This window comes from Engraulis encrasicolus, chromosome 1 (genome assembly GCF_034702125.1).
Source record: "Engraulis encrasicolus isolate BLACKSEA-1 chromosome 1, IST_EnEncr_1.0, whole genome shotgun sequence".
Lineage (NCBI taxonomy): Eukaryota > Metazoa > Chordata > Actinopteri > Clupeiformes > Engraulidae > Engraulis > Engraulis encrasicolus.
This window is the reverse complement of record NC_085857.1, coordinates 34,749,874-34,777,748: the sequence shown is the minus strand read 5'-3', so window position 1 is coordinate 34,777,748 and position 27,875 is coordinate 34,749,874. Positions and strand designations below refer to the sequence as shown.

The window sequence follows — 27,875 nt, the reverse complement described above, 5'->3', positions numbered from 1 at the left end:
CAGAGATAAAAATAAAATTAAAATAAAAACCTGAACGAAGTCTTGTTTTGACAGTTTTTGTTGTCAAAAAGAATAAGAATAGTTACATTTCTGCATATGACCAATGTTTTCTGGATATTAAGTAAACACACACACACACACACACACACACACACACCACACAGATCCAGATCCAAGGACACAGGAGAAACACACACGCACACACACACACACACACACACACACACACACACACACACACACACACACACACACACACACACACACACACACACACACACACACACACACACTTCACATATGCAGTGAGTGAGTGAAAATTGTAAGATTAGGTAGACAATGAGATTGGGTACCGTAGCCTATAGGCCCATAATAAAACCCTGTAATTTTTCAATGTATCATTGAAAACGTGTGGCTGTGCCATTCTCAGTTGCCATTGGCTGGTTGTGGTAGTCTCAAATTCTGTGGTTGGTTTAAGCGCCAGCCTCCTCGTGCTTAGGGGCTGGGCCATGTTCCATTTACCGGAAGCACGAGTAGTTGGAAAGACTAATGACTTTGTAAACATCCAAGCAGCTGTGTCTTGGAAGGTCGTCAGTCGTCGCACGCGAGATAGCAATTGTGTTGCAAAGAACTGAAAACGGGAGTAGTTTAATCGTTCAACTGTCTGACTCGCTATTTTCTACTGTGCGTAAAGATACAAAACGGTGGATTCAAACTGCACGTTTTCCACCGGTGCACTACCTGGGAGGGTTATTGGAGGACGGTTCAATCACTACTCTGCCTTGAGAATGAATTCTTTGGTGGCGTCAAAATGTTACTTCTTATCATATTCGGTGCGACCCTGGGTGGTATGCCTCACTGCATCAAGGGTAAGTAAATGGGTTGTTCTTATATACAAGCAGTCTTTTTGTTATGTTATCTGGTGCCTACAGGCACTGTTCAGGTGGCGTGAATTGGGGGTTTACACATGTAATTTATCACGTCTTATGTAGGTCTATGCCGAATTCTTTGGCCACTTTTTTGGGTCGTGCGCATTGGCAGTTGCGCATGGGGGTTGTGGGTGGACTATTTGGTTTGCTAGGGCAGTGTTTCCCAACCTTATGTGTCTCATTTAGGCCTACCCCCTAAGCCTTTTCGTTGTGCCAGGAGTACCCCCTAACTCATGTTTTACATCACTGTTTCTATTGCAGTGTGACTATGCTCCATGTATTTGTTAAAATTAAAAATTTTCCAAGTACCCCCTGCAGTGTGCTCGCGTACCCCTAGTGGTACACGTACCCCTGGTTGGGAAACACTGTGCTAGGGGACAGACAAGACAGGAAGCATCACAAAATGAAAGTAGTTCTAGACAGTCATATAGGCTTAATTTTTAATGGTGCACTTGTGCACTTCAGTGTTCATGTTTTAGTGTGTGTGGCGTATTCATTACGCACTAAAAACAGTGCCCGAAGTGCACAAGTGCGCCATCTGAGACACAGAAAGTAGGCCTCTTCAGCTGTGCAAAGAATTTGGAGACCAAGCTCCATAAAGAATGTCTTTGGGGTAAAATACTAGCCACTCCCTTTTTACGACTTCAGGGCACAAAGGATTGTTATGATAAGTTGCCCCAAACAAATGAATTGGCTTGTCGTTGGCACACCCTTTTAAGCAAATAGCAGGGAGCAGTAAAAGGAATGACTTGGTTTGATATACCCTTTGGTCTTCATTATACTGTAACACCTGACCTTTGGACTAATATGAACCCATTAGGCCTATAGTTGGCCTAGGATAACTCGGGAGGAGACTTAAGTACAGCAAAGTGGCAGTTGAAGTGACTGAGGGGGGATGAAATAATGAGTGTAATGAGAAAAAATGTAAACAAATGCGAGTTGGTTTGCTTGCTGCAGGTCTAGTGATTCCAAGCAATGCCATTCCTAATTTGACGTTTCGTCCTTCGCTTCCAAACTTCTTGCTGCCTGCCCTGCAATCACTCTGTACTTCATACTTTCCTATAGTAAGAAAATGCATACTGGGGGAGGGAAAATATTCTCTAAATGTTTTTTGTTTGTTGATCTTATTATACAACTCAAAACATACCTGAAAAGAAAATTGATTGAGCCCTAAACAAGTGCTGCTTGAGCCTTTTTACGGTTGATATGGTCCATAAACCTGTCTGATTGGTTGTTTTGTAGAGTCACAGGTGGAATTGTACCACAGGTGATTTGTCACTCTTGTCAGATCTGAAGTTCGCCCCACAGTGATAGCCTACTGGATGTGTAGGAAAGTGCTGCTATCTGATAAGCTTGAACGTCAGTCTTCATACAGTAGCTCTCTCTATATTTTGTCCATGTATATTAATAATAATGATTGCTTTACCTTGCACCTTTCAATATCCAAACCTTCTTGACATGTCATGTAGGTGTAACAGGTTTTGTTGCTTCCACTTGCACGTCTCATCGTCACGCTGTCGAAAACACAACGCAAACATGAGCTTACGTCTAACGTGTGCATATAGTAAATGTTTCTGTGGGGTAAAGGTGTAGTTGTAGACATGGGCCTCTGTGGAAACATGTGGTGCCAGTGAAGGGGAATATTGGATGTGGAGGGCTAGTTTCTAGTTTGTCCTAAAGGGTGGAGGGGGCAGAAACACTGAAGGCTCTGTCACCGACGACTCTGAGTGCGTTCCAATATGCAACCTTGCGTCCTCCACTTGTGCTTGTGGCCTCGTACCAGGAAGTAATGCGTCTTGATGACATCACCGGCAACAGCATTATATTTCAATATCTCGCAAAAGCTCAATTGTAAAGTCATTTTCTCATTTGCAAACTGGATAGTGAATGAAGAATAGTCCTCCAAAAATTGTTGTGACTAGGCGGGGAAACTTTATTGTTTTCTCCACGGAGGCGGGACATCAGCAAAACGTGAGGCCACAAGCCCAAGTGGAGTATGCAAGGTTGGTTGCATATTGGAATGCACCATAGAGGTGGAAAATAACACTAGAGGCAATTTGTGACAGCACTGGGAAATGGCACATGGAGCTTCCCAACTTCCATAGGTAGTGTAGGCACCTTCAGTCAATGCAAGCAGAGACGGTCTTATACGAGACGAATCACTCATGAAACCTTCCATAGGAATGAACGAGAGCATTTGGCTACGCGAATATGGCGTTTGCCGGTGTCACTCCCACCTAGGCAGCGGGCCAGAAATCATAGCTCATCTAGAAAATGAGTTTCGTTGTGACCGTTTAGTGGCAACTTAAAAACATGTTTTCTTGATCAATTTGGGGGTGCTGAATCCAAATCTGCCTGTTGCCACGGCGTCAGCCTGCACGTTTGGCCACCACAAGGGGCGCTATATTCATTTTTGCTTATTTATGGGTAAAGTTTTCTTTCCTGTTCAGTTATAACATTTTACAGATTGCTTTGTAACAACATTTTCCATGAAACTGAAGACTTGGTGTGTGTGTGGGGGGGGGTGGGGGGGGGGATGTGTGCAGGGGGCTAGTTCAAACTGACTTAAAATGCTGGTTTTGGACTGTTTCTTTACTTCAAGCCATGTTTTTCTCTAAACATGACAGCTAGTTTGTTGAATTATCGAACAACATACATATACATTACAATCTAGACTCAAGATGGAAGAAAACACCAAAATATGGGCTGCGGACCAGAAATCATAGCTCATCTGGAAAATGAGTTTTGTTGTGACCTCTTAGTGGCAACTTAAAAATATGTGTACTTGGTCAATTTGGGGGTGCTGAATTCAAATCTGTCTGTTGCCAGGGCATAAACCTGCTCCCTTGGCCACCACAGGGGGCGCTACTTCGGTTTTTACCTTATTTACTGTATATACCGGTAAGTGCACAGAAAAGTGCACGTATAGATTTGGCACAAATGTTCATTAGTGTGCACTCTTTTAAAAAAAAAAATGCCCTTGGCCACGCAGAAAATCCAAGCTGGCAGCCATATTTTAAGATGGCCACCATCTGCACTTATAATGAGGCCAAGAATAGCTTTAATTATGATAGCATGAAATACTGCAAATGTTACCTACAATCCACTTTTGAAAGAAGAGCATTGACCTTTGATAAAATCCAAATGGCCACCCTCTCCACTTATAAATAAGGCAAAGAATCGTTCACTTAGTGATGCAAACATTCAATTTGGCACAAATGTTCTATAGAATACACCCTTTTAAAAAGTGTGATGGCCACCAAAAGAATCCTAAGTGGCCACCATTTTTCAAGATGGCCACCCACCTCAGAAGACCAAGAACTGTTCACATAATGAAATTTTGGCATGCAATTTCGCACCCTTGTTCATTAGAATATACTCTTTGAAACAACAACATTGTTCACACGTTTCGAGATGCTATCCCCTCCACCAACAATTACTAATGCTAACTAACATATATGCAATTACTTCAATGAAATCAACAAATTACTGAAGAACAATACTGTATAGGCTACATGTTACAGTCTGAAAAGGATATGTGATTTCTTATTCAAAAACATCAGTCACAAATACTAAAACTGCACAATATAATGTCAAAATCTTGACAGGACTGAAGTAAAAGGATTAAGCAGAACTGTACTTCACATGTGCAGCTTCACTAGACTATGCATATAAGACCAAGCCTGAGGCATGTGCACCTGCCGCACTTACCAAACTTTTACTACTCTTTGCAATGGCTGCCCTGTTCATTCTTTGCCAATCTTCTCCCGTCAGTTGGATTTCATTTCTTTGAGTTCTGGTCATATGCTTCAAAACCCACAGGCACTCTGCGTGATTTGTTGCATATTATGTAGTGTGTTGTTGCATATTATGTAGTGTGTTGTATCAGTGCTGCTGCTGTTGGAAGGATGTCTTCACATGGCCTTTCTGCAAAATAGTTAATGGCTCGCATCACTCATACAATCTGCAGTGCTGAATCTCTCATTCCACTACTTTCCTTTATCATTGGTTTTGAAGGCTGTGACCATGTCACAGCATGTAAAAGCATGGCAGAACAGCATGTATTAGGCCTTCTCTTGTGCAATTGTGTTGTAAAGTTTGTGGATGACAATGAATTGAAGGCTCTGGGTTTGGCCACACATCAGCCTTAAATGTTGCACATCTAGACTTGAGTGGAGAAAATTGCCATTGGTATAATTTGGCAGGGAAAAGTAAGAAAAGGTCACTCCATGCATTAACTTTCTTTTATTATTACACAGACGTGGTTCGGCGATCTGCCTTACCATAATTTAGCATGGGAAAAGATGTGGCTATTGGCTTCCTCCTAGGACCATGTAGTCCTATCTCATTCAGAGAGAGTTTTGGTTGTACCAAGTCTGATGCAGACGGCAAAAGATATACAGCTCCCAACTTACTCAGGAAAATCTCAACATCATCAAAGTTGACTTGGTCAAAGATATCAAACACAATCAGTTCTATCTGAGATGTAGGGTCTCATGTTTCCAGCACAGCATCATGCCAAACATTCCAATGTCCTTACCTACTGTACAACTTGGCCCAAATGGAAGGACTGTAAATGCTGTGTAGTTAACAAGAAAATAGCTGTGGGTTCCCCCAACTTGTCAATTTGGATAACAACACCTTTGCCAATTTCCTCAGTGGAATTTAAAAGCCACCAATGCATCAAAGCACCAATGAGTAGTCAGTACACTCCACTTGACTTGTCGGAGGATGGGAAATGAGGCTGTTCAAAGTTTTTTGGAATATATCTGCTGATAAGGCCAAGACTAGTTAGAAAATCCAGCTGACTGGGGATAGGAAACTAATTGAAAGTGTTCTGGGTAATTGGGTCTCCCATTACAGAGAGTAGAGAATGGCTCAGACGGGTGCAAATGCTACATGTCTTATTTGTCCACTGTCCATCCTTACACAGTTCTTTTCGAGATTTTGTTATGGACTACACTTAAGCTTATAATATTTATGTTGTTTTGCTTTAAAAATGCCATCGTGCAAAAATAGCAGATCTTTTTGGTCAGACTGTATGATAGGATAGTGATCAAATTTGTTTTTCTTAAAATAATTGTACTGCAAATCAGTTAATATAGGCTAAGGAGTCATTGGTGGAAGGTTGCCATCTTGGAATTCCCTGAGGCCAGCACCCTTTTTTCAAAGAGTGGATTCTGATTAACATTTTGTGCCAAATTGCATGCTTGCATCATTAAGTGAACTATTCCAGGCCTTTTTTACAAGTGGAGAGGGTGGCCATGTTGAAAAATTGTGACCACCTTGGATTTATATTTGTATATTTGCATAATTATCATAACTATAAATCATAATAATACTATACAACTAATAATAGAGTCTTACTTAAAATGTTTAGAATTTTGTCTTTTTCAATTTTGTGAAAACCTTTGGCCCATAATTGGAAATTAGGCCTACTGTATTCTACCTTGTGTCTATCAGTCTTGAGTGAAACAGTCATGCAAAGGTAAAAGACAGTAACTAAGTTGTGATCATGTGTTTTGTGTTCATAATTACAATCAGCCATGATCTGCTAATTATCATTCATGTCGGGCAATGAATGTTGAATTAACAATGAACAGTTTACCTGTGGTAAGTTTGTCAACACACAATTTCCTTATTTTACAAGACATCAACAAACCATTCACAAAGTAGGCCATGTTTAATAGAATCTACACATCAACTTCACCACTTTTTCCTATATGGAATTAACAGGAGCTGCAGTGCATTTCAAGCAGTTCAATCGCCTACCAAATGGTGGCGCTATGCTTGACTGCCATTTCACTCATAGGCCATGTTTAATAGAATCTACACATCAACTTCACCACATTTTCCTATATGGAATAAACAGTAGCTGCAGTGCATTTCAAGCAGTTCAATTACCTACCACATGGTGGCGCTATGCCTGACTGCCATTACACCCATAAAGAAATATTGATAGGCATAATACACACTTATATGTGAAGTTTTGCTCTTGTGCATCACTTCAAATGTATTTGGTGACACTTTTCTTGTTGAAGAGGTCAATTTTAATTACATTCCTACATTACCAAAAATCGCTATTTCAACCTTTGTTTTTTATAATGTGCAACTTTTGACGATGGCAACACTTAGAATGTTGATTTATACACTCTGATGGATATATATGAGCAAAAACCAAGTTGCCACCTGATCACTCCGACGAACTTGCAAGATAGGATTTCTGGCCCGCCGCCTTATCTGTCTTACCTTATCTTATCCTAACCTGTCTGGTTGCTTGCTGAGCTGCGCTGTCACTTATCCAATCGTCTCGACGCCTCGACGCAAGTGCAAACGTAAACTTTACGACTGCTCGTACATAATCGGTTTGTTTGCTGGCGGCCATGTGGTTTGTTTGCCGTCCGTGGAAACTTCATTGTGAATTGGGCAGAGAGCGCAACTCGACCATTAATCACCTTTCTGCGCCCATCCAAAATGCAGGTGCAAGACAAAGGGACAGATATAATCACGGAAACAAAAACGGCCGTGTGCATACATGTGCACACCAGTTGTGGTTTTTCTTATGGTTGAAAACAAAGAAAAAGCAAAACGGGAGCAAGTCTGCACTTTGATCAGTTGAGCTTTTTTTTCTTATATTTTTCACCTCATAGCTATTATCAGTTTAGGCAACAACATGATATCAACACCAATTTTGAGGCAGGCAAGCCTACATCATTAATTTATTCAATAGCCTATTTTTTTTTATTACTGATGAGCAGGGACGACCATTGTGCTTACTGCTTTGGCTATCAGAAAATAAATCCAGTGTCTTTTCTGTACGATGACCGGAGAATGGATGCCCGTTTGACAGCCGGCCGGAAGAGGTGAAGTCATAGAGGTAGAAAATAACACTATAGAGGACCCCGCCCCCCTTTTTACGGCAATCTGTAGCGGCCATTATCTGTAGGTAGATCAGAGCACTGGAAATTAACAGAGAACGAGGCTCATCTCTGTCAAAAATGGCTTAATCATGTGAAAATGTCCACCAACACACTATACAAGGACAATAGTTGAAGTGTGTTGCTAATTATGTTCATAAAAGATATTATTTGATTTTTAAATGTATTTTATCGACTCATATGATTTAAGTAGATATTTAGCCTGCCATTACAAATCTGGTCTTTGATTAATGTGTTACTTCATATTCACACAGTTTTAGTCAATTTTTTGACAGGGGTGGGCGTGTTCTCCATTGACTTGCATTGCCCGAAGGTACCTACACTACCTACGGAAGTTAGGAAGCTCCAGCTGCCATTTCCCAGTGCTGTCGCAAATTGCTGTGTCCTCTCTAGTGTTATTTTCTACCTCTATGGGTGAAGTCCACGCAACTTGCTCCCACCTGCCGCAAAACAGAACGTTGTCGTGGAATGTGGCGCATGCGCAGATCAAAAATAGCATAAAGAAAAACGCTGTTTTAAAGTGTTACTTTCATGTTTCGGTCATTCTAAGACGGCCATTAAACCCAGTTTTTCATTGTGATTCCAACCATATGAGTTGTGTATCGCTGTGTTGTCCCACTGTCACACAACATTATTTCCCCCATTCATTCTTATATAGGCCTACCCCATCACTGACTAATCTCAAATAGTCAGTTTGAGGCGTAGCCAAGATGGCCGCCGAGTGATGGGACTTATGGGAACAGACTTTGATGAAAATCAATGGAGAAACACGCCCACCCTTGTCAAAAAAATTACTAAAACTGTGTGAATATGAAGTAACACATTAATCAAAGACCAGATTTGAAATGTCAGGCTAAATATCTACTTAAATCATATGAGTCGATAAAATACATTTAAAAATCTAATTATATACTTTATGAACATAGTTTGCAACACACTTCAACTATTGTATAGTGTGTTGATGGACATTTTCACATGATTAAGCCATTTTTGACAGAGGTGAGCCTTGTTCTCCGTTAATTTCCATTTCTCTGATCTACCTACAGATAATGGCCGGTACAAATTGCCGTAAAAAGGGGGGCGGGGTCACCTATAGTGTTATTTTCTACCTCTATGGAATGCACACCCTGAGTCTTCTGTGGGGGTCGGATGCCCCAGCTGCTCCTTGAATGAGGACCACAGGGACCTCAGGAGGTGTGGGGGTAGGGTTGCCAACTATCAATGAAAAAAGTACGGGAGACTTCTTTGTTGAAAAAAATATTTCTTAGATGTAATTTCCTACAAGTTCAGGGTAGTGTGAGCTTTACAACTGCATGTTGAAATTGCCAAAAGTTACACTTTAACGTCCTGTGCCCCGTCTCAGCTCAATACAGAACCCGTGCTTTTATCTCTAAGTACGTATCTCAACGGACGGCAACCCTATGTGGAACCAGTGGCGGAACAATTGCACACAGGGCCCCAAGGTAAAACACTGATGGGGGTAACCCCCATTACCACCGTCAAGGTCATAATATGGGAGGGCCCAGGGGCAAATGCCTTGCTTTCCCCCGCAATATAGCTCCGTCCCTGGGTGGTATGGGGTGCCAGCAGGGAAGTCCACGAGGGGACAAAGGGGGTAGTCAGGAGTAGGAGGGCCACCAAATTGGGTCCTCAATTACATTGCATTACATGTATTGAGTAAGGGGGGGCTTACTAAATTACTTTGTCCCAGGCCTAGCCAAAGCTGTCAGCTCCCCTGGTTGCCAGTCAGAGGATACATGTATAAGTCAGGAGGAGGACTTTGGAGGTTACATAGGATTTTGATGGGGAACCAGTGAAGCTTCTTGTCAATGTGGGTGATGTGCTTCCTGGGCCTGTTATACTATATTCCAACCCTTCAAGCAGAGTATTTGAGCCATTATTTGGAGATGACAAATATTCAATTGAATCATGTTTCTGTACTGTGTGTGTGCTTACCCAGCTCTGCAGCCAGAAGTCTAAGCCTGCCGTGGCGTCTAAGTTGCCGTACCGCGTGAAGCTGACGGGAGGGAAGCGCCACTCCTGGTGTGCATGTGGCCATAGCAAGAAACAGGTGAGGCTGGTCCACTTGAACCATGAAACTTCCCACACTAAAATGACAGGTGTCTCAGTTATTTTGTCCAACCCCTGTACATCACAGCTAATGGTTCCCATAAGAACTTGATGATGGTTGATATGCTGCGATGACTATGCTTCTTAGATAGTCCACTTAAACAAACAACCCAACAAAAATCCATACAATAATGGCATTGGTTGTCGTTGCGCCGCCCTGACTTGTGCTACTGCAAATGTCACTGAACCACATGCATCACAGCTAACCCACATCTGTTGTTTTTGTTTTTTGTTGTTGTTTTTTTTTACGGCAGCCGTTCTGCGATGGCGCCCACAAGAAATTTGCCCCGGACCTGCCGCCTCTCCGCTTCGTCCCTGAGAAGGACACCACGGCCATGCTCTGTGGCTGCAAGCAGACGGGGAACCCCCCTTACTGCGACGGCACGCACTTCAAAGTCATCTTCCGCTCCGTCAAGGATTTCGTCCTGCGGAAGTCGTCCTGATGTAAATTCTTTTTGTGTATTTTGATGCAAAGATATATTTTTGTTAACAGACGCTGTTTTGGGATGAAACAATGTGTATCATTCTTGATTTTCTACCAAATACACAGTATATATAATGTATTGAGTATGTATTAATATAATGTTTCGGTGAACAGGATTAGCATGTTATGTCGATTATTATTCTGTTATACTATAATTACTACCGTAGGCCTACTGTTATATCAGTTCAACACCTGAAATTCACTCTGCTGCCATCTATGGGCTGTAGCTGCTAAAAAAACAACACACAGAATTCTGATTCAAACTGTGTAGATAAGAAGAGAGTCATCTGGGCTGGTGCATAGACATTATATACACTATACATAACTACTGTATATTTTAACTTTTTTTTTTCAAAAGTGCTGTATATTCTTTCTCAAAAATATCCTAAACTTGACATGTTTGTTTTGTTTCTCAGTATCAGAAAAATCACTGTTTGAATTTGGTTACAAAATTACAAAAAACAGTTACAAGTGTCCTTGTTTCACATCTGAAATCAAAATTTAAAAATATTTTGCATTGAAATCGCCTTTTCTAGTTTATTGGAAAAGAGCTCTGCTATTGACTGGTTACTAAAACACCTTTTTTAAATATATCTCGCCCATTAACTAAACTGGTCTACTCACCACCACGGCAGCTCACTGGCTTTTGTTTGTGAGTGCTCTTTACTCTCCTTGACCATCAAAGTATCACATCACTAGTAATAGCATTAAGTAGTTCCATCAAATGCATCAATGCTGCATTGTAGCACCAATAATGGAGGTGAAGCTAGCATTTTGAAAAAACAGCTTTGCTTTTACGGGAGCCTTTAAAAGGGTCTTAAGAATGTCTTGGCGCTAGAAGCTTCTTAACTGTAAATGGGGAAACGGTCATTAATAGTGTTGAATGCTAAAATTAAAATACATAAATGCTACATTGAACTGAAACTGAACTGAAACATTGCACATATTGTTGTACGATATATCGTTTGATGTTAAGATTTCAAGTCTGCTGCTACGTATGACCGTCTCTCGAATGTTTATGCCGGAGACATACCTAAGGATCAGGTTTCAACTTCGCACACCCACCAGGGGCCTCAGTTGGTGGTTGGGTAGCACATAATACTGATCTGGAGTCAGTCATGGCAGCTCACTCTTGCATAGTGGACCTGGGGAGTTTTCCCCAAGAACCTGGCTCAGTAGTAAACCAGGTGAAGGTAGTAACCTTGAGGTTGTGGTAAATCACACCATAGAAGAGCCTGAACTGCTCATTTTCTTAATGAAATCACATCTGTGGGATATCTAGGTTCACAATTGTCTGTAGGTTAACTTAGCCAGGTTTATCGCTTAACACTGTTCATGGAATACACCCATTTAACATATACAAAGTGGCCTAATCCGTCCTAAGACTTACAAGAAAGGAGCCAAAGCACACACACAAAATGTAAACGCAGCTAACCCAGAGATGTGCAGTCTCAACCATGAATTGGCAATGGTTGACTTCTTTTTAGTTATACCTAGTATTTATAAACTGGATCTGCATAGAGGACCTTTGTTAAGTAGTGGTAGTTGTGTTGAAGTTCTGTTTAAGACTCATAATCGACCATGAAGTACATCTATTAAGATGTCAGGATTCTTTCAACAGATAATCACAAAACAAAGAATCAAAACTCAGGTTTTTTTTACTGCCTTATGGAACATACATTGTAACATGCAGTGCTATAAAATAAATACAGAATATGTTTTTGTTTGGTAGATACAATTGATAGCATTGTACAGTATTACAGTTCCTGTTTCCCCTCATTTATGTTGAGGGGGAGAATAAACATAAATGCTTCATTTTGCCAAGCACCCTTGGCCATTTTATTTTTAAGTCTGTGGATGATTGTGATGTGTAGCTTTCAACCAGGTTGTCAAATACTGCACTGAGGAACTTGTTTCTTGAACGATGCAACTGTAAAGAAAAAAGGCCTTAGCGTTGTTGATTGATTCCCAAAAAAAATGCACTGTGTAAATGCAGTCCTCCATACCGTTTCACAATGTCAGCTGCCTTGTATGTGCGATTACATTCTAACTGTAGTGCATTCATGAAGTTAAGAAGAAAAAAAAACCCCACAAACGACAACAACAAAAGGCGAATGTGTCCCCTCTTGTCACATTGGAGTACGGTAATAGGATAAATAAGAATTCATCTTGTCAATGCTTCAAATAAAATAACAATAAACACATCATACTGGAAAAGTCTGTAACGTCTGCTGTGTGGTGTTGAAGGCGCGATTTCACATTTCTGAATAATTTTCCCTAAACTGTGTGCTACTAGACACAGGGAACTGTTAAGTCCCAAAATTCACAAGTTATCGTTATTTTTCAGTCCTTTTCACTCACATACCAATCCGAAACATACATTGTTGTATCATACAAGATTTATGTACATTTTATATACATATTGTGTACAAAAATGGATATGGCTGGTCTATTACTCTACTGCTGTTCAACAAAGCAGAGTAGTTTCAGTCTTGAAGGCCATGTTACAATTTCAGTCATGTGTCTTAGCTTGGGAACAATCCCTGATGCTGAACAAAAAAGTGACTTAAAAAAAGGTTCGCACACGTTTTGGATTTTTTTTTCCTTGTTGGAGTTTTTTTTCCCTTTTAATTCACCTGTGATGACGCAAATGTCGTCATGCCAATGAATGAATGAATAAAAAGGGGGAAAAAACGTACAGAAGAGAAAACTCCAAAGGAGTGTCACGTGTCAAATTAATATGGTAGATAAGGAATTCTTTCTAATATCCTAACTCCCATCCTCCCTTTTGCTTGTGGCCTCCTGATGACGTCATTGCTCAGAATTTTAATTCAATATCTTGCAAAAGCACAATTCACAAAGGTCATTTTCTCATTAGCAATCGGCATGTTAAAAATGGGGAATGGTCCCCCAAAAGTTGTTGCGGCTAGTCTGACAGCAGGGAAGCTTTTTTTTTTCTCCACGGAGGCAGGGTGTGCGAGGCCACAAGTACAGGTCGAGGGAGGACAGGAGTTAGGATTTTGGAAAGATCCCAAGATTAATGGGCCATTTCCATGTCAAGTGTTCTAGCCTTGCTAGGACGTGAAACGCCCAGTGATGGGATACTCTTGCGGAGTTCACCAAAGAGTATCCAATCACTGGGCGTTTCACATCCTAGCAAGGCTAGAACACTGGGCATTGAGAGAGCACGCCATGAGTGCATCTTAATATGCGACCTTGCCTCCTCCACTTGCCTCCTCCACTCGCTTCTCGTCATGATGACATCACTGACAACAGCATTATATTTCAATATCTTGCAAAAGCTCAATTGTAGAGTCTTTTTCTCATTTGCAAATTGGGATGGTGAATGAAAAACAGTCCCTCAAAAGTTGTTGTGGCTAGGCTGACAGCTGGGAAACTTTATCGTTTTCTCCACGGAGGAGGGGCCAGGAGGCGGGACGAGGAGACAAGCGCAAGTGGAGGAGGCAAGGTCGCATATTAAGACGCACTCCATGAATTAAGTCCAGTTACTTCCTGTATCCATGATCACATGATGTGGGCAGGGCACAAATGCCCCTTCATGCAGTGAGAGGACCAATCAGAAGGCCAGATGGCATAGAACACATCCGTCATATGCAGGGCTATAAAATGAATGTATTACAACACTTGCCAATTTGGCTAGGAGATGTTAAGCATTACTAGCCAAACATATACTTTCTACTACTAGTGACTAGTAAGTTTCCTTTTCTGCCAGCCAAACTGAATTTGAACTCATTTGGCCAGTTGGCTGGTGTTAATTTAGAGCCCTGGTCATATGTTAAAACGGCATTCCGCCATTTCTGGGGGGAAGAAGCTAGTTTCCCTCCAATTAAATAACTGGGGTGTACTTTTCCCCTGCTCTTCCAGCTGTTCTCGGAGTCTGGTGAGACATCTTGTACCTCCAAGCAAGCATGCACCAATGAATTGGATGGGACCAGCTAGAAACCTGGAACAATATCGCCAGACTCAGAGAACGGCTGAGAGGAATAGAGAAAGGTAAAACTTAATAATTCAACTCAAAGGGAGGTGTAAAATGAGCGAATTTTCACAAATAATGGTGCTGTGTCGCTTAAACAAGAAAAGTCCAAAACTGATTCTGCCACTTAGCTCCTACAGACGTGACCTTCCATGATGGAAGTATCTCAGTCTGATTTTCTACCGCTCTTGCTTGAGTAGAGTGTGTGAAGAGTCTCATTCATCCATGCCCTCTTTGTGAAAAGAGTTTAGTCAATGATCGTCTGTATGTGTGATCTAGGGGGGAATGTGAAGTGGAACGGAAAAAAGGTTTGATCAGTCCATTATAGCCCATCGAAATTTTTGACTTTCACAGCCCCATGAGCTGTCCGGATGGGGCAGAGACTTAGGTACCGCATTAGAGTAGGATACCCCAAACTCTTCCTACCCAATGCAAGGAGTGTGCTCAAGTTTGGTCTCTTCTTAAGGGGGTATTGTCCCCTTCTTCTCTTTCTGTGGCATTTGGTGACGGCTTGCATAAGAGATGCCCTACCACCATCTACAGCGCTGAGGGAAATCCATTTATTCTCAACCGTAAGACTCCAATGGTCTCCTAACGGAAGGTCTCCTAAAGGGGCGTCCAGCTGATGTCACATGGATCCAGGAAGCAAAGGGGCTTGACGTATCTTATTCTAATAGACAATCACTGGTTTAGTTGTAGGCAACAGGACAGCTTGGAAACGTTTTGACTCATCAAGTGACTTCTTCCATTGTAATTCTACTGAGGAAATCAGAAGGTATTCATCTTCTGATCTTTGCTGGGGTCACAAAACCCAGCCACTGTTACTGTACACTGGAGTGCAGATGAATGAGGGGAGGTGTTGGTTGGGGGAGTCTAGATACAAGGTAGCTGCAGCCTACATTTCTCCAGGTGGTCCCGAGCTGCAGATTCGGCTCTTGCCACGGTAGGCTTGGGTGAATTTGAGGAGCATTAGATCCCGAACAGCTGCAGCCTAACAATTCTCCAGCTGGTCCGAGACTGCTGCAGCTTTCATTTGTCCTGGTGGTCCATGGTTGCAGTTCTGGCTGCTGCCACTGTAGTAGGCTTGGGCAAGACTGCAGCTGCAGCTTTCTACCAGAGAGAGTAGATATATACTTAAAGAATCTCTGTTTCTGCAGTCGGTCCAAACCTGCATCTTAAATTTCTCCAGCTAATTCAAGACTGCAGCTTATATTTCTCCAGGTGGTCCATGGTTGCCGTTCTTCTGGTTGTTGTTGCTGCTGCTGCTGGTGTTGTTGTTCATGGAGGTGTTGATGCCAGCCGTGGGGACAGGAGGTCGCACCGCAGTGGCACCACTGTGGGCAGGGTTGGTGTTGGAGTTGGAGTTAGAGTTGGGCTGGCCTGGGGCCGAGCCTGGGCCGGACTGCTGGCCTGGGGGCGGCGTTGCGGGCGGGCTGAGGGGCTTGTCGCTGTGGGAGTCGCTCTCGGAGACGCCGTCCGAGTGGGGGAGGGGGGACGTGACGCAGGAGGCACTGCCGGGACGCAGACGCTTCCAGGCAGGCTGCACGCGGTACTGAAGGGGGAGCGGACCATTCTAGAACAAAAGGCACAAGGAAGGAACTGTAATATAGCTGTAATAATATATAACCTTTGTAACTCTTACTTTTGTAAGTCGGTAATAAAGCCATTTACGAAGAAGCATCAAAACGAAAACTCACGCAAGCACTCTTTACACAGAAATGCACATTAACAGATACTTATACACTAAATGTGAAAGACTCACCTCTATTAGATCTTAATCAAAGATCATAACCATTAGATAGAGGTCATGACATCAACGGCTTTATAGAACTTTGTATCAGCACCATTTGCTCAAAAGGAAATTAACAACAGCCTGCGCATGCTTTTGGTGGTGCTTGCTGACAGGATGTGAACTAGACCTTTGCAATAATATTTGTCCTTATCATTCAAAGGTGACCTACATTTGGTCATAACCACACTGTTGACAACACAGAGTCTGTTAAAGTTATAGTTTCAGTTACAGCAGTGTTTCCCCCAGAACATTTGATGTCAAGGTGGGCAGGGGTTTGGCTGCTCTCAGACAAGTGCCATGATTTGACAGGCTATACTGAGCAGTTTCAACTCAAATTACGAGACCCCATCAAAGATGAACTGCTTAGGCAATTTGCATCAAGCAAATTTAGAAATAACTTTCACAATGTAGCATTTAAAAAAAATCTTTTCAGGGTACCTGTCACGGTGAGAGATGTTTGGTTTAAGTTGGCCACCTTATAAACAATAAACAATGAAGTGCTGTGGGAAACCCTGTACAGTTACAGTTTCTGTGTTAACATTTATTTTAATGGTTCACTATTACAGTGGATCTACCACATAAGGTACATTGTAATAACCAGTGTAACAATATTTAATACCATGTAATCCCAGTGTAACACCATGTAGCAATTTTGTACTTACATCTAGGGTTAAGGTTGATACATGGTATTACACTGGTATTACATGGTATTAAATATTGTTACACTGGTTATTACACTGTACCTAACGTGGTAGATCCATTGTAATAGTGAACCATTAAAATAAAGTGCTACCCAGTTTGTGTTACAGCAAAAGCTCTTACTTGTCTCCAGGTGTAGAGGTAGGCGATGTCCATCAGAGTGTAATAGTCTTTCAGGAGCTTGTCTTCATACAGGACCTCGATCTGTTACAGTGCAAAGGAAAGGGCAGTGGACATGCATTAGTGCAGTGTTTCTCAACTGGTGGGTCGCGACCCAAAAGTGGGTCGCGGAGGGGTCATGGGTGGGTCGCGGAGTCTTGGTGTAAAAAAAAAACAATTCTAAAAAAAAAATAAAATCTAACTTTTCCTGCAACAATTTACAACTTTTTATTTTGATAGGCTAGTGAACTTTGTGTCATCTGTCGTCATAGATACAATCTGAATGTTTATGCGAGATAGATAGCATGCAACCAGTCATTCGAGTGTTGGTTACATTTTGAGAATTGCATTGAATTGACTTGAACGCTAAAAAAATTGGGTCGCTACTGAATGACAGTGGAAAATGGTGGGTCCCAAGACTGTTCCAGTTGAGAACCACTGCATTAGTGCATTTAGGGGCCCCTTTTGACCCAATAACCAAAACTCAAATAAATCAACAGCAACACACATAGAAATATGATTTTGATTATTATTAGAAAATGATTTCAAGGCCCACATGGAATACCTTCAGGGCCCACAGTTTGAGAATCATTCACTGCATTAGCGTATTTGAGTACCTAGAAAAACACTATATAAAACTGATCTATTATTATTATTATCATCATTATTAGTGCATTAAGGGGTCCCTTTTGGAAATAAGAATATTTTAGCTTATTGTCCCTTTATATTGCTCACTTTTCTTTTGAAATCCACAGGAGAAGCAAATACATTGATTTTTTATTTTACTAAGGATTTAAGAATTCTTTATTGAAAAGATAAGCGTGTGTAAGCAAACCATCGCAAATTGGCACAGCTCACTTGCACAGACTGATGTACTTGATTGCCAATGCTAATTTTCCTAATTGCTTTTCAGTTGTTCCCTAAATGAGAGGTCAAGCGATCCCACTCAGGGAGAGATGCCATCGACATTGACCGGGTCGCTGAGCTTTGACATAGATGGATGCTTTTTAATTAAACACAGACCTTTAAGGGGTTTTCAAGAGCACCACTACAGCCTGACAGAAAACCCCTAAAGCCATTAAGCATTCTCAACAAGGCTTTTAATTTAGTCACAGAATAGAACATGTTTGGTGCAGTGTGATGCAGTACAATGCAGTGTGGTGCAGTGTGCATCAAGCCCTTCAGTCAGTCTGTGTGACATGTACTGTAGAAAGCAGTGTGATGCTTGAAGCACCTTGAAAAAAACTCCTGCCTGAGTCGAAACGCGTCGGTGTGTGTGGAAAAAATAACAGTGTTGCCTCCGGACCATCCTTTGCTCCTGTGATGCTTGAAGCAGTTGGCTATTTGCCTATAGGTGACCTTTTGCCAGCTCGTTGATTAAAAATCTTGAAAAGATTCAAGTTTGCCTTGAAGTGATACTGTCCCATTTTTGGGAATAAGCTTATTTTACACCTTCCCTTGAGTTAAATAATAGGCTTTTACCGTTCTCCTGTACTTTAAACCGTTTTCTAGTTATGACAGTGCAAATTTTACCTCCAAGCTAACAATTAACATTGAGTCCTATGAGACCAGTTAGCCGCGAGCTGGTCTCATAGGACTCAATGTTAACTGCTAGCATGGAGGTAAAATTTGCACTGCCGTACCCCGAGAACGGTTGAAAGTACAGGAGAACAGTAAAACCCTATTATTGAATTCAAGGGGAGGTGTAAAATAAGCTTATTTCCAAAATTGGGACAGTATCACTTTAAAATCACAGCTTTGTTCATGTCTGCCACCTTTTAGCCATGCGTGTGGTGTAGCCAATTCAAATGGCTACAATTGCCGTCATTCATGTGCACTGTGTGCTAAAATGACATGCATAATAATCGTACTAGCCTCATAAGTGTAATGCCTCAATAATTCAGGGTTGTCCACAGCCCTGTGTTAACCCTATAAACTTTGTTAAAGGGGCACAATGTAAGATGACGTAGTTCGCGCGGTGCCCGTGGCATGCCTGTCTCAATATTTACACCGTCATGTAAAAATGCTGTTCAAATAAACTCACTGTCAGAATGTGTTTCATCACAGAATGCCAGCAGTTGATTCAAATCTGAATATGGTATGTAAAGCTATTTTTCGTATGAGAAGTGACTGAAATGTTTCCCTTAAATAAGCATCGGCTGACTCAGGACAGTGATTAATTAAACTTTTAATCCTACATAGAGACCCTTTTAAATACTGCTCAGAAAATGAAAACTCTACACCCTGGGTTTAAGGGCGGCTTAAAGGCCTTACATTCCTCAGCCCTATAAACGGACCATAGCATTTTCATAGCATTACATGGAGGAAACCGATATGAACTGGTAAAGTCGCTCGAGAGAAAACTCTATGCCAAATGAATTCAAGGGACATTCCAGCATGTTTGATTCCGCATTGTACTGTACCATGATGCAGTATGTCAATCTACTATAGGGAAAATTATACACAAGTCTGGTCTGACCAGAGGAATCTGCAGTTCATCTATTTAGCTGTATCGTCACAGCCTGACCTATGTGGTAAATCTCGACACACTCATTTTTTCCCACCAAATAAACAATCTGATGGTCGGATATTGTTTCAAATATTCCAAAGCTCTGTTCTCAGCAGAAGGATGCGATATGAATTACACAAAACGGAAGTGAATGTGATGATGATGATGATGATGATGATGATGATGATGATGATGATGATGAAAGTGAAGTCATCATCACATGCTGATAGTTACCCGATAGTTGCTAGGAATGTCCATCTTACTCCTCAGGAACTTGACCAAGTGGCTGACCGTCATGGCGGCGGGACAGCGCAGAAAACGCTTGCTGTTGGTCTAGAAGGAGACAGATGAACACAGATGAATTGTTGAAATTACTTATCTGATCAGGGATCAGCAAATCATCAAAACAACACTGTATTTGTTCTGGAAATAAGCTCATCTTTCACCTCCCCTTGAGTTAAATTATTGAGTTTTAGTTTTCTCCTGCACAGTTTTAGTCTGACTGCACATTTTACCTCCCAGCTTGCATATACTTATGACTGTGCCAGCTGGACCATATCATTCAATGATAATTGCTAGCTTGTAACTAGAAGTAGCATCACCAGACTAAGAGTGCGTCTTAATATGCGACCTTGCCTCCTCCACTTGCGCTTGTCTCCTCGTCCCGCCTCCTGGCCCCTCCTCCGTGGAGAAAACGATAAAGTTTCCCAGCTGTCAGCCTAGCCACAACAACTTTTGAGGGACTGTTTTTCATTCACCATCCCAATTGCAAATGAGAAAAAGACTCTACAATTGAGCTTTTGCAAGATATTGAAATATAATCCTGTTGTCAGTGATGTCATCATGACGAGAAGCAAGTGGAGGAGGCAAGGTCGCATATTAAGACGCACTCTAAGAGAATGGCTTAAAGAGCAGATGAAAGGTCAAAGGTTGATGAAACTCAATCATTTAACTCCAGGACAGGTGTGAAATGAAAAATCCAGAAATGCTACGGTATCGTTTTCACTGTTGCTCTACACAGGGGGAATGTACACACAAACTAAATGTAAAAGCACCTAACCAAAACCAAATGGCTGACAAAGCATTTATGACCCACTGCATGTGTAAACATTCAACCACGCTGGGGAAATGAAAAGCGTATGCTCTCGTTTCAGTTTTCAGCATACATGTCAAGGGATGTCATGAGGAAGAGGAGGGGGAAAGAGCTCTTACCGTTTCACCATCTGAAGTATCTTTTGTCTCTGATGGCTTGAGGTCACTGCTAAGAGGAGGACATCTTTAAAATGACATGAATGACTTAAATTACTTTTCGTATTTAATATATTCATAAGACTCGATTTCTTAAAATCACACAGAAACATTTCCTCATCACCAAATACATCACAAGGAATCTCTCGTCTACTTTTTTATTCATCTCCTCCCGCAGCCAAACATATCAGAGGCAGAGTAGACATAAGAAGCCATGCCGTGGCCTAACGGTAGGGCACTGGGTTACTACGCTAACGACCCGAGTTCGATTCGAGCCCGGTTCATGTGCCGATCCTTCCCCGTCTCTCTCTCCCTAATCGCTTCCAGTCCCATTCTTCCCTATATTGTCCAAATAAAGTTGAACCCCCCCCAAAAAAGAGTAGACATAAGTTGACAGCACAGTAAAATTTTTAAAAATTCTGTAAAAATTACAGTCGATTGACAGCATCTACACTGCTTTTGGTTGAATTAACACCATATTTCGTGTGTGAGCCCCTTTAATCGAAGTAAATGATAAATGTCCTTAACACTGTTAATGCTCCTAGTTGTTTTAATGGCATGACGTTTCGGACCTTTGCACTTGAAGAAGGACTAAGGTCCAAAACAGCGAATTGTGGACAATTATCATTTACTTAAGTTATTTTTATTTTGTCCAGCACCTGTGCCACTAATATGCGCGCAATCTCTGCTTTCTTGAGCCCCCTTACCCATATAAACGTACCTGTTTTTCCCATGGAACTGTATGGAGAGACTGATGATCTCATCCTCTGCAATGATGATCCTCTCCTCTTCCCTCACTCCACCACGCTCCCGACTCCGATTGTCTGATGTTGGGACACACACACGCACACACACACACACACGTGCACACACACACATACACACACACACACGCACACACACACACACACGTGCACACACACACATACACACCAGATGGAGAAGGTTGAATGACAGTCAGTCAGTGTTGCAAAAGGTAGTCTTTCTTGACATGTTTTTGGAGGAGAAAGTTAACGCACACCAGAGGTTTTGAGGCGCAGGTAGTGGGCAATTGTTCACTTCAGAGGGGAAGATACCGCACACTCTTGTCTATCTTGCTGAGTTTTATTAAACATGTTTCGGCCAGTGTGGCCTTTCTCAGGTTTTTATGCATGATGGCATGATGGACAAGAGTGTGCGGGCCCTGCCATGGCCTAACGGTAGGGCACTGGGTTACTACGCCGACGAGTTGACCTGGGTTCGATTCCGGCTTGGGTCATTTGCGATCTCCCCCGTCTCTCTCTCCCACTCACTTCCTGTCGCCTCTCATACCGTCCTATCTAAATGAAGGCAAACATGCCCCTAATATATATATATTTATTTTTTTAAAGACTGTGCGGTATCTCCCCTCTGAAGTCTTGACACGTTAACAAGTCGGCATTCCTGCCTGGTAGCGTCCTCTCTTGCATACTTCTTCTTTTTTCAAAGAAAATCAATCATGGATTTGTGACAGGCTCTTCTGTCACTTGGGAATCTTGAAAAAGAACATCCTATTGTTGAAAAGAAAAAAAATGAACGCATGCAAATGTGTGTCGTAAAAAAGCACATGTGCTTGCCTCAACATCCCCTTGAGTAGGGATGTACCGATACCACTTTTTTGAAAACCGATACAAGTACGAGTACATTAATTTGTGTACTCACCGATACGATACCTTTTACCACCAACATACCATGAAAATAAAGGCATGGCCTTGTTTTTTTCCACCGGTGATATTTTTTATTGTCCATTTCCATGTAGATTAAAATGTTAGTAAATGTATGAGGTGGCACTTTTTTTCCATGCTGCTTTCAAGTCCACAGAACGTGATGAGATTTTGCATTGTTTCGTGTAATAGCAGTATCGTACCTGGTATCGGCAAGTGTTTGACGAGTACGAGTACGAGTATAATGAGCAGTATCTGTGCCAACACCCGATACCAGTATCGGTATCGTTGCATCCCTACCCTTGAGGGCTACAAGCAAAATGGTGCAAGTCCATATGTTTCTCTTTATCATGGTCTAAAATCTATCCCAACTCAATGTAATTTCACAAGGACAGATGTGACCGTGGAACTTTTATCTTTGAAGCCACTCGAGCAGTGTGGTGATGAATGGTGACCAAATGTGTGTCCATAATGTTGCTAGCAGAGTACTGGATACCACCGTTGCTGTTCGAAGTTACATTACATTGATGGACATACATTGAGGGACAATGACAGAAAACTGTTTAGACTGGTATCGCCTTGTGTGAGTAAAGGGCAAGACTAAACGGTTGGTACTTGAGGAACACAGTCACTGTGTACCAGAGTTGTATAAAGTAGAAGTAGAAGTACTCTTTAGAGATGTAATTATAACACTAGTAGTATGATGCATTACATTGTTTCAGTTATGTAATATCATACCATTTGTGTTGTAATCTCTAACATCTCTAAGAGTAATTGAAGAGTTCAGATGCAAAACCCCCTAAGTGCCTTTTCAGAAATTAATCTTAATTTATTTTTATTTAATACAAAGCTATCAAAATTGCATATTTTTTATTTTATTTATGTAATATAACTATTTATATGTATTATCAAGTACATGAATGTAAACCAAACCAACAACTGAGTTCTCTAAAAATATAGAAGAGCAGGTCTTCAGAAATGGAGTTAGGGGGTTTTGCATCTGAACTCTTCAATTATACTTTATACAACTCTACTGTGTACTGTGGTTTGAAACATTACATTCAAAAGCACATTGTCAGATGGGTCGTTTTCAAAACGCAGGTTGAAGCCATTATGAATTTCCTTTAACACTGTATTAATCTCTGAGATAAACGCATCATGACCTGTGTGAACCTTGTGACAGTGTTGCGATCGCATGTTTAACAGCGTTTCCCGCGTAACATGTGTTAGTCAAGATGGGTGGAAGGTTAGCCAGAATCAGAGACATCTGACGGAAAGGATATGTCGTGCAGTGTCATTCAAAATAAGATTGTATTGTAAATGTAATTTCTAACATTGCTTTAGAAAACATGCCATACTTCATGTGAAACATGAAACATGGCATAACATAAAAATTATGTCGGGGCCCGGATAAGACAGCCTCGATGGCCATAAATGGCCCTCCAGACATAGGTTCCCCACCCCTGATCTAGGCTCTATGCGATAAATTTCCGGAGGACACCCTGTACGGGTGGTAGGAAGGGAACACTAACCGTCTGCAGCTGGGCGGCCGGCATAGAAATCTCGTCTCCTTTTCATCTCATCTGTTCATAAAGATGGAAAGAAAAAAAGAAACGAAAGACAAGCAGAAGAAATTGTAAGCGGAGTATAAACAGACATGTTTACACACGCATGTCTGACAAATGGCTGATCCTCTTGTCTTGATAATATGAATTCAGTTTTGACGTCTTGCCTGTCTGTCTGTACACGGAAAAACTAGCCAAAAAACACAACTTGCAATTAGACTTTCATGTCATGGTTGTCACCAACCATGACAAATGCTCTCAGCTCCAGAAAGCTCTCTTTCGGTTTTCTGGTTCTATTTCAAACACAAGCTATCCTCAGCTCCTCTTTCGATGTTTATATTTATTTTAAACACCTTGATAAAGAGAGCCGTCCTCAGAGGCAGCCATACAAAAACATTCCCATTAATCAATGGAGTAAAAGAACAAGGAAAATCTAGGGATGCACCGATACCGGCTCCCGATACTGCTCATTATACTCGTACTCGTACACAAGCACTTGCCGATACCAGCTACGAGTACTAATATTACTCAAAACAATGCAAAATCTTGTCATGTTCTGTGGACTTGAAATCAGCATGCAAAAAAGTGCCACCTCATACATTTACCAACATTTAAATCTACATGGAAATGGACAATAAAAATATCACAGGTGGAAAAAAACAAGGCCATGCATTTATTTTCATTGTATTTTGGTGGTAAAAGGTATCGGTATCTGTACTCGGTATCGGCAAGTACACACATTAATGTACTCGTACTTGTATCGGTTTTCAAAAAAGTGGTATCGGTGCATCCCTAGTAAAATCACGTTGCTCACCTTTAAATAGTCCAGGGACAAGCTTGTAGACTACATCCTGAAGGGCCTGGTCTGACCTACAGAGAGCCACACATATACCACAAACGGTTAAACGAAATGTGTGCAATGGCAAGGCAGACCAACACAATGTCATTTGAGTAGGCTGCGAGCATTAGCTAGCCTGAATAAGAGCATGTCACAAGTTAACCAGTTTCCTAGTCATATTGAATACTTAGAATTTGATGTAGGTGGCAAATATTTGTGAAAAAGGTAACATTTGTGAATGGGCAGCATGAATTCTGGAAATAAACTACTAAAAATATTACATAGTGCACCTTTAAAAGACGTGTAAAATAGCAAGCCAGGCCAACACATTGTGGTTTGAGTAGGCTGCACACATAAGCTAGCATGAATAAGAAGAGCACGTCACGAGTTGACCAATTTAGTGTGGCCTGTTCAGAATTGCTCGGAAATGAGGTGGAACGGTATGACCAGGGTATGAGTATGACTATTGTGTCGGTCTTACATTGTTTGCCGTCAAATGCAACTTAACCCCTGCATGCAGAGCGTCTAGTAGCAATGTCATAGCAATGTTTTTGTAACGTGGTTGTGTTATTCCAATGGGCAACCATGGAGCAATGGACAGGGGGTTTGACTGTTCATCACAAGGTTGCAGGTTCAATCCCCACCCGCCCCGTACCACCCCTTCCTCCCTCCATGGCTTAAGTGCCCTTCAGCAAGGCACCTATCCCTCCCCACCCTGCTCCAGTCCAATACTCTGTAAATATCTGTGAGTCGCTTTGGATAAAAAGTGACAGCCAACTGTATAGTGATGTAATAATGGTTGGACTTTTTCAACAAAGAGTGAGTTGGATGGCTGGCACTCAACTTGGCATGAAGAACAATGTAATAAATAGTCAAGTCAAGTTTATTGTCAATTTCTTTACATGCACTGGTCATACAAAGAATTTGAAATTGCGTTTCAATAATACTAATATTGCGTTTCAATAATACTAATAATAATAATGTAATAATAATGCAGTGTAATAACAATAGGTTCACAGCAAAGTAACACCACACACACAGTATTCACTGGTTGAAGAGCACATAGTCAATGTCAATGTTTGAGTTCACTACCACAACTGCATCCACATGCATTACACTGGCACAGTCAGTATCATGACATGACACCCTTACTAACCTTATGCTGAGCTGCGTGGGCATCTTTTGTCCTTGGCTTTCGCATTGTGGACAGACGTTGTTCCTCTCAAGGAAGGAAACTATACAGCTCTTGCAGTCTGCACACAAGATAGAGTAACCATTAGTCACACACACACAGAATTTGGTAGACAAGCATATGTTCACCATCAAACCCTTGCACTAATGCATAGCCCCTTAATGCACACCGTAGTGGCCTACCTCCAGTAGTCATTGAAAAGTAACTACCATAGTACTACAATGCTATGACATAACACGGGGCCTATAGTAATGCACTACGACTTGGCCATTGCCATTCTGGTAACAGCAAATTTATAACGCTGTGTCTTAACGGGTTAAAGCTTTCGAGCTCTAATATAACAAGTGTTAATCCATGTACTATTTTGTTAATTAATGGTATTCTACATACCATACCCTGACAACTCCACTTTCACGAGAGTGCTGCGCTAGATTATTAATGATCAACACGCCATGTGGCTTGTGTATACAAAGTCATCACAACAGCTGATGAGGATAACTGGGACAGCTCTCTTACATGAGTGCAGGCATTCTACAATAGTAGTCGCATCAATGAAATATCCCACGCAGAGGGGACAGATCAGGTTGGGGTTTAGATCCGTGATTTTGATCCTTTTGGTCTTATGCATGTTATCCGGCTGGTAGAATCTGGGTGAAAACAAGGTGTCGTGTGTTAGATGTGGGTGAGGTACCACACAATGCATGAAGGCACAGTAACATTATGTCGCTTGCACATTTGACTACCTGCCAATATCGCCGAGTGGGCTTCTGTATTGGACGTTTCCATGCAGAACAAAGAGCAAAATGTGACCTTGTTTCTAAGACGGACAAATGCCATTTAACCATCAATACACAGCGCTAGGCAAACGAGTTAGCTAGGCAGCTAACCAACACACAAGGATAGGACAAACGTCGCGTTCTAATGTTCACAAAGGGTTGGCTGTGTGACTTCCGTAACCCAGGCCAATGCAAACTACAAATATGAAACAAAAGAAAGATTTGATGGAATAATTGAATGCAACGCGGCCATTTTAAACTTCTCAAGCTGACTAGCCGTGGTGGATTCCTGAAACAGAAAAGTACCATAGCTGCCCGTGGACCCCATGAGCAACCCCCTCAGACTGACTAGAATTTGTGTTAGATTATATCTAACCAGCTATGGAGCGCGAACCCCCACAAAGTCGTTTCAATCTCCTACCTGTTTTGGCATGAAAAATGCACTTTCTTGGGACGAACGAGCCAGAAGCATGAGGCTTTCCTTTGTGATTATTTCTGCAGTAGCAGCGGCGCCAGAATACACTGTTCTTTCTTACGCATATCTACAAGAAGACGACCTGCCCAGCGGAGTCACGTGGTATTGTTTCCATCGTCACGACATGCCCCCAAACAGCAGCCCATAATAATGTTATAATAGTGGTATAACGTAACATAACATAACATAAACCTAATATGCCTTGATATTTTCAAAGAATATCGTGTGAAACGAGACATAAACATTAGGTATTATATATTGCATTAGTGAATATTTTCTTGTATAAAAATGTATTTTGCTTTTGGGCATTTTTGGTCATTAATTTAGGTTAGCTTTATGAGTGTATGTATCTGTATGTCTGTGCTGTGGATAAACCATCATAAACGATGGCAAAGAATGCATTCACCAGGGGGTAGCCTACGACATGATTTGCAGCTGGTAGTTTGTGCATTTCATTAAATGCCT

At 41.6% G+C, this 27,875-nt stretch overlaps 2 protein-coding genes across 4 annotated transcripts; one reads left to right on the top strand and one right to left on the bottom strand.

Annotated features, from left to right (window-relative positions):
• The first annotated feature begins 527 nt into the window (after positions 1-527).
• Positions 528-10,560, top strand: LOC134450639 (CDGSH iron-sulfur domain-containing protein 3, mitochondrial-like). Its single transcript, XM_063200528.1, has 3 exons — positions 528-869; positions 9,828-9,938; positions 10,252-10,560. The coding sequence occupies exons 1-3, from the start codon at positions 789-791 to the stop codon at positions 10,438-10,440; spliced, it is 381 nt and encodes a 126-aa protein (XP_063056598.1). The 5' UTR covers positions 528-788; the 3' UTR covers positions 10,441-10,560.
• A 1,561-nt stretch (positions 10,561-12,121) lies between these two features.
• Positions 12,122-27,472, bottom strand: LOC134450620 (polycomb complex protein BMI-1-A-like). 3 transcript variants are annotated; one of them, XM_063200501.1, is made up of 10 exons: positions 27,357-27,472; positions 26,676-26,806; positions 26,124-26,220; positions 24,944-24,999; positions 24,097-24,147; positions 21,604-21,706; positions 20,847-20,910; positions 19,869-19,967; positions 17,090-17,170; positions 12,122-16,048 (listed from the first exon to the last, which is right to left on the bottom strand). In XM_063200501.1, exons 2-10 carry the CDS (start codon positions 26,785-26,787, stop codon positions 15,683-15,685), a joined length of 1,029 nt encoding a protein of 342 aa, XP_063056571.1. In that variant the 5' UTR covers positions 26,788-26,806; positions 27,357-27,472; the 3' UTR covers positions 12,122-15,682. The 3 variants fall into 3 exon arrangements, with proteins under 3 accessions (XP_063056571.1, XP_063056578.1, XP_063056584.1); XM_063200508.1 differs by having other exon boundaries at positions 20,847-20,895; XM_063200514.1 differs by having other exon boundaries at positions 20,847-20,892.
• Between the last annotated feature and the right edge of the window lie 403 nt (positions 27,473-27,875).

Coding starts and splice junctions, on each gene's coding strand:
- LOC134450620 (XM_063200501.1), bottom strand. CDS start 26,787: ATGCATAAGACCAAAAGGATCAAAATCACGGATCTAAACCCCAACCTG. Junction 26,221..26,675: donor TGTAGAATGCCTGCACTCAT/GTAAGAGAGCTG, acceptor TCTTGTGTGCAG/ACTGCAAGAGCTGTATAGTT. Junction 24,148..24,943: donor TGTCCCTGGACTATTTAAAG/GTGAGCAACGTG, acceptor CTTTATGAACAG/ATGAGATGAAAAGGAGACGA.
- LOC134450639 (XM_063200528.1), top strand. CDS start 789: ATGAATTCTTTGGTGGCGTCAAAATGTTACTTCTTATCATATTCGGTG. Junction 870..9,827: donor TATGCCTCACTGCATCAAGG/GTAAGTAAATGG, acceptor GTGCTTACCCAG/CTCTGCAGCCAGAAGTCTAA. Junction 9,939..10,251: donor GTGGCCATAGCAAGAAACAG/GTGAGGCTGGTC, acceptor TTTTTACGGCAG/CCGTTCTGCGATGGCGCCCA.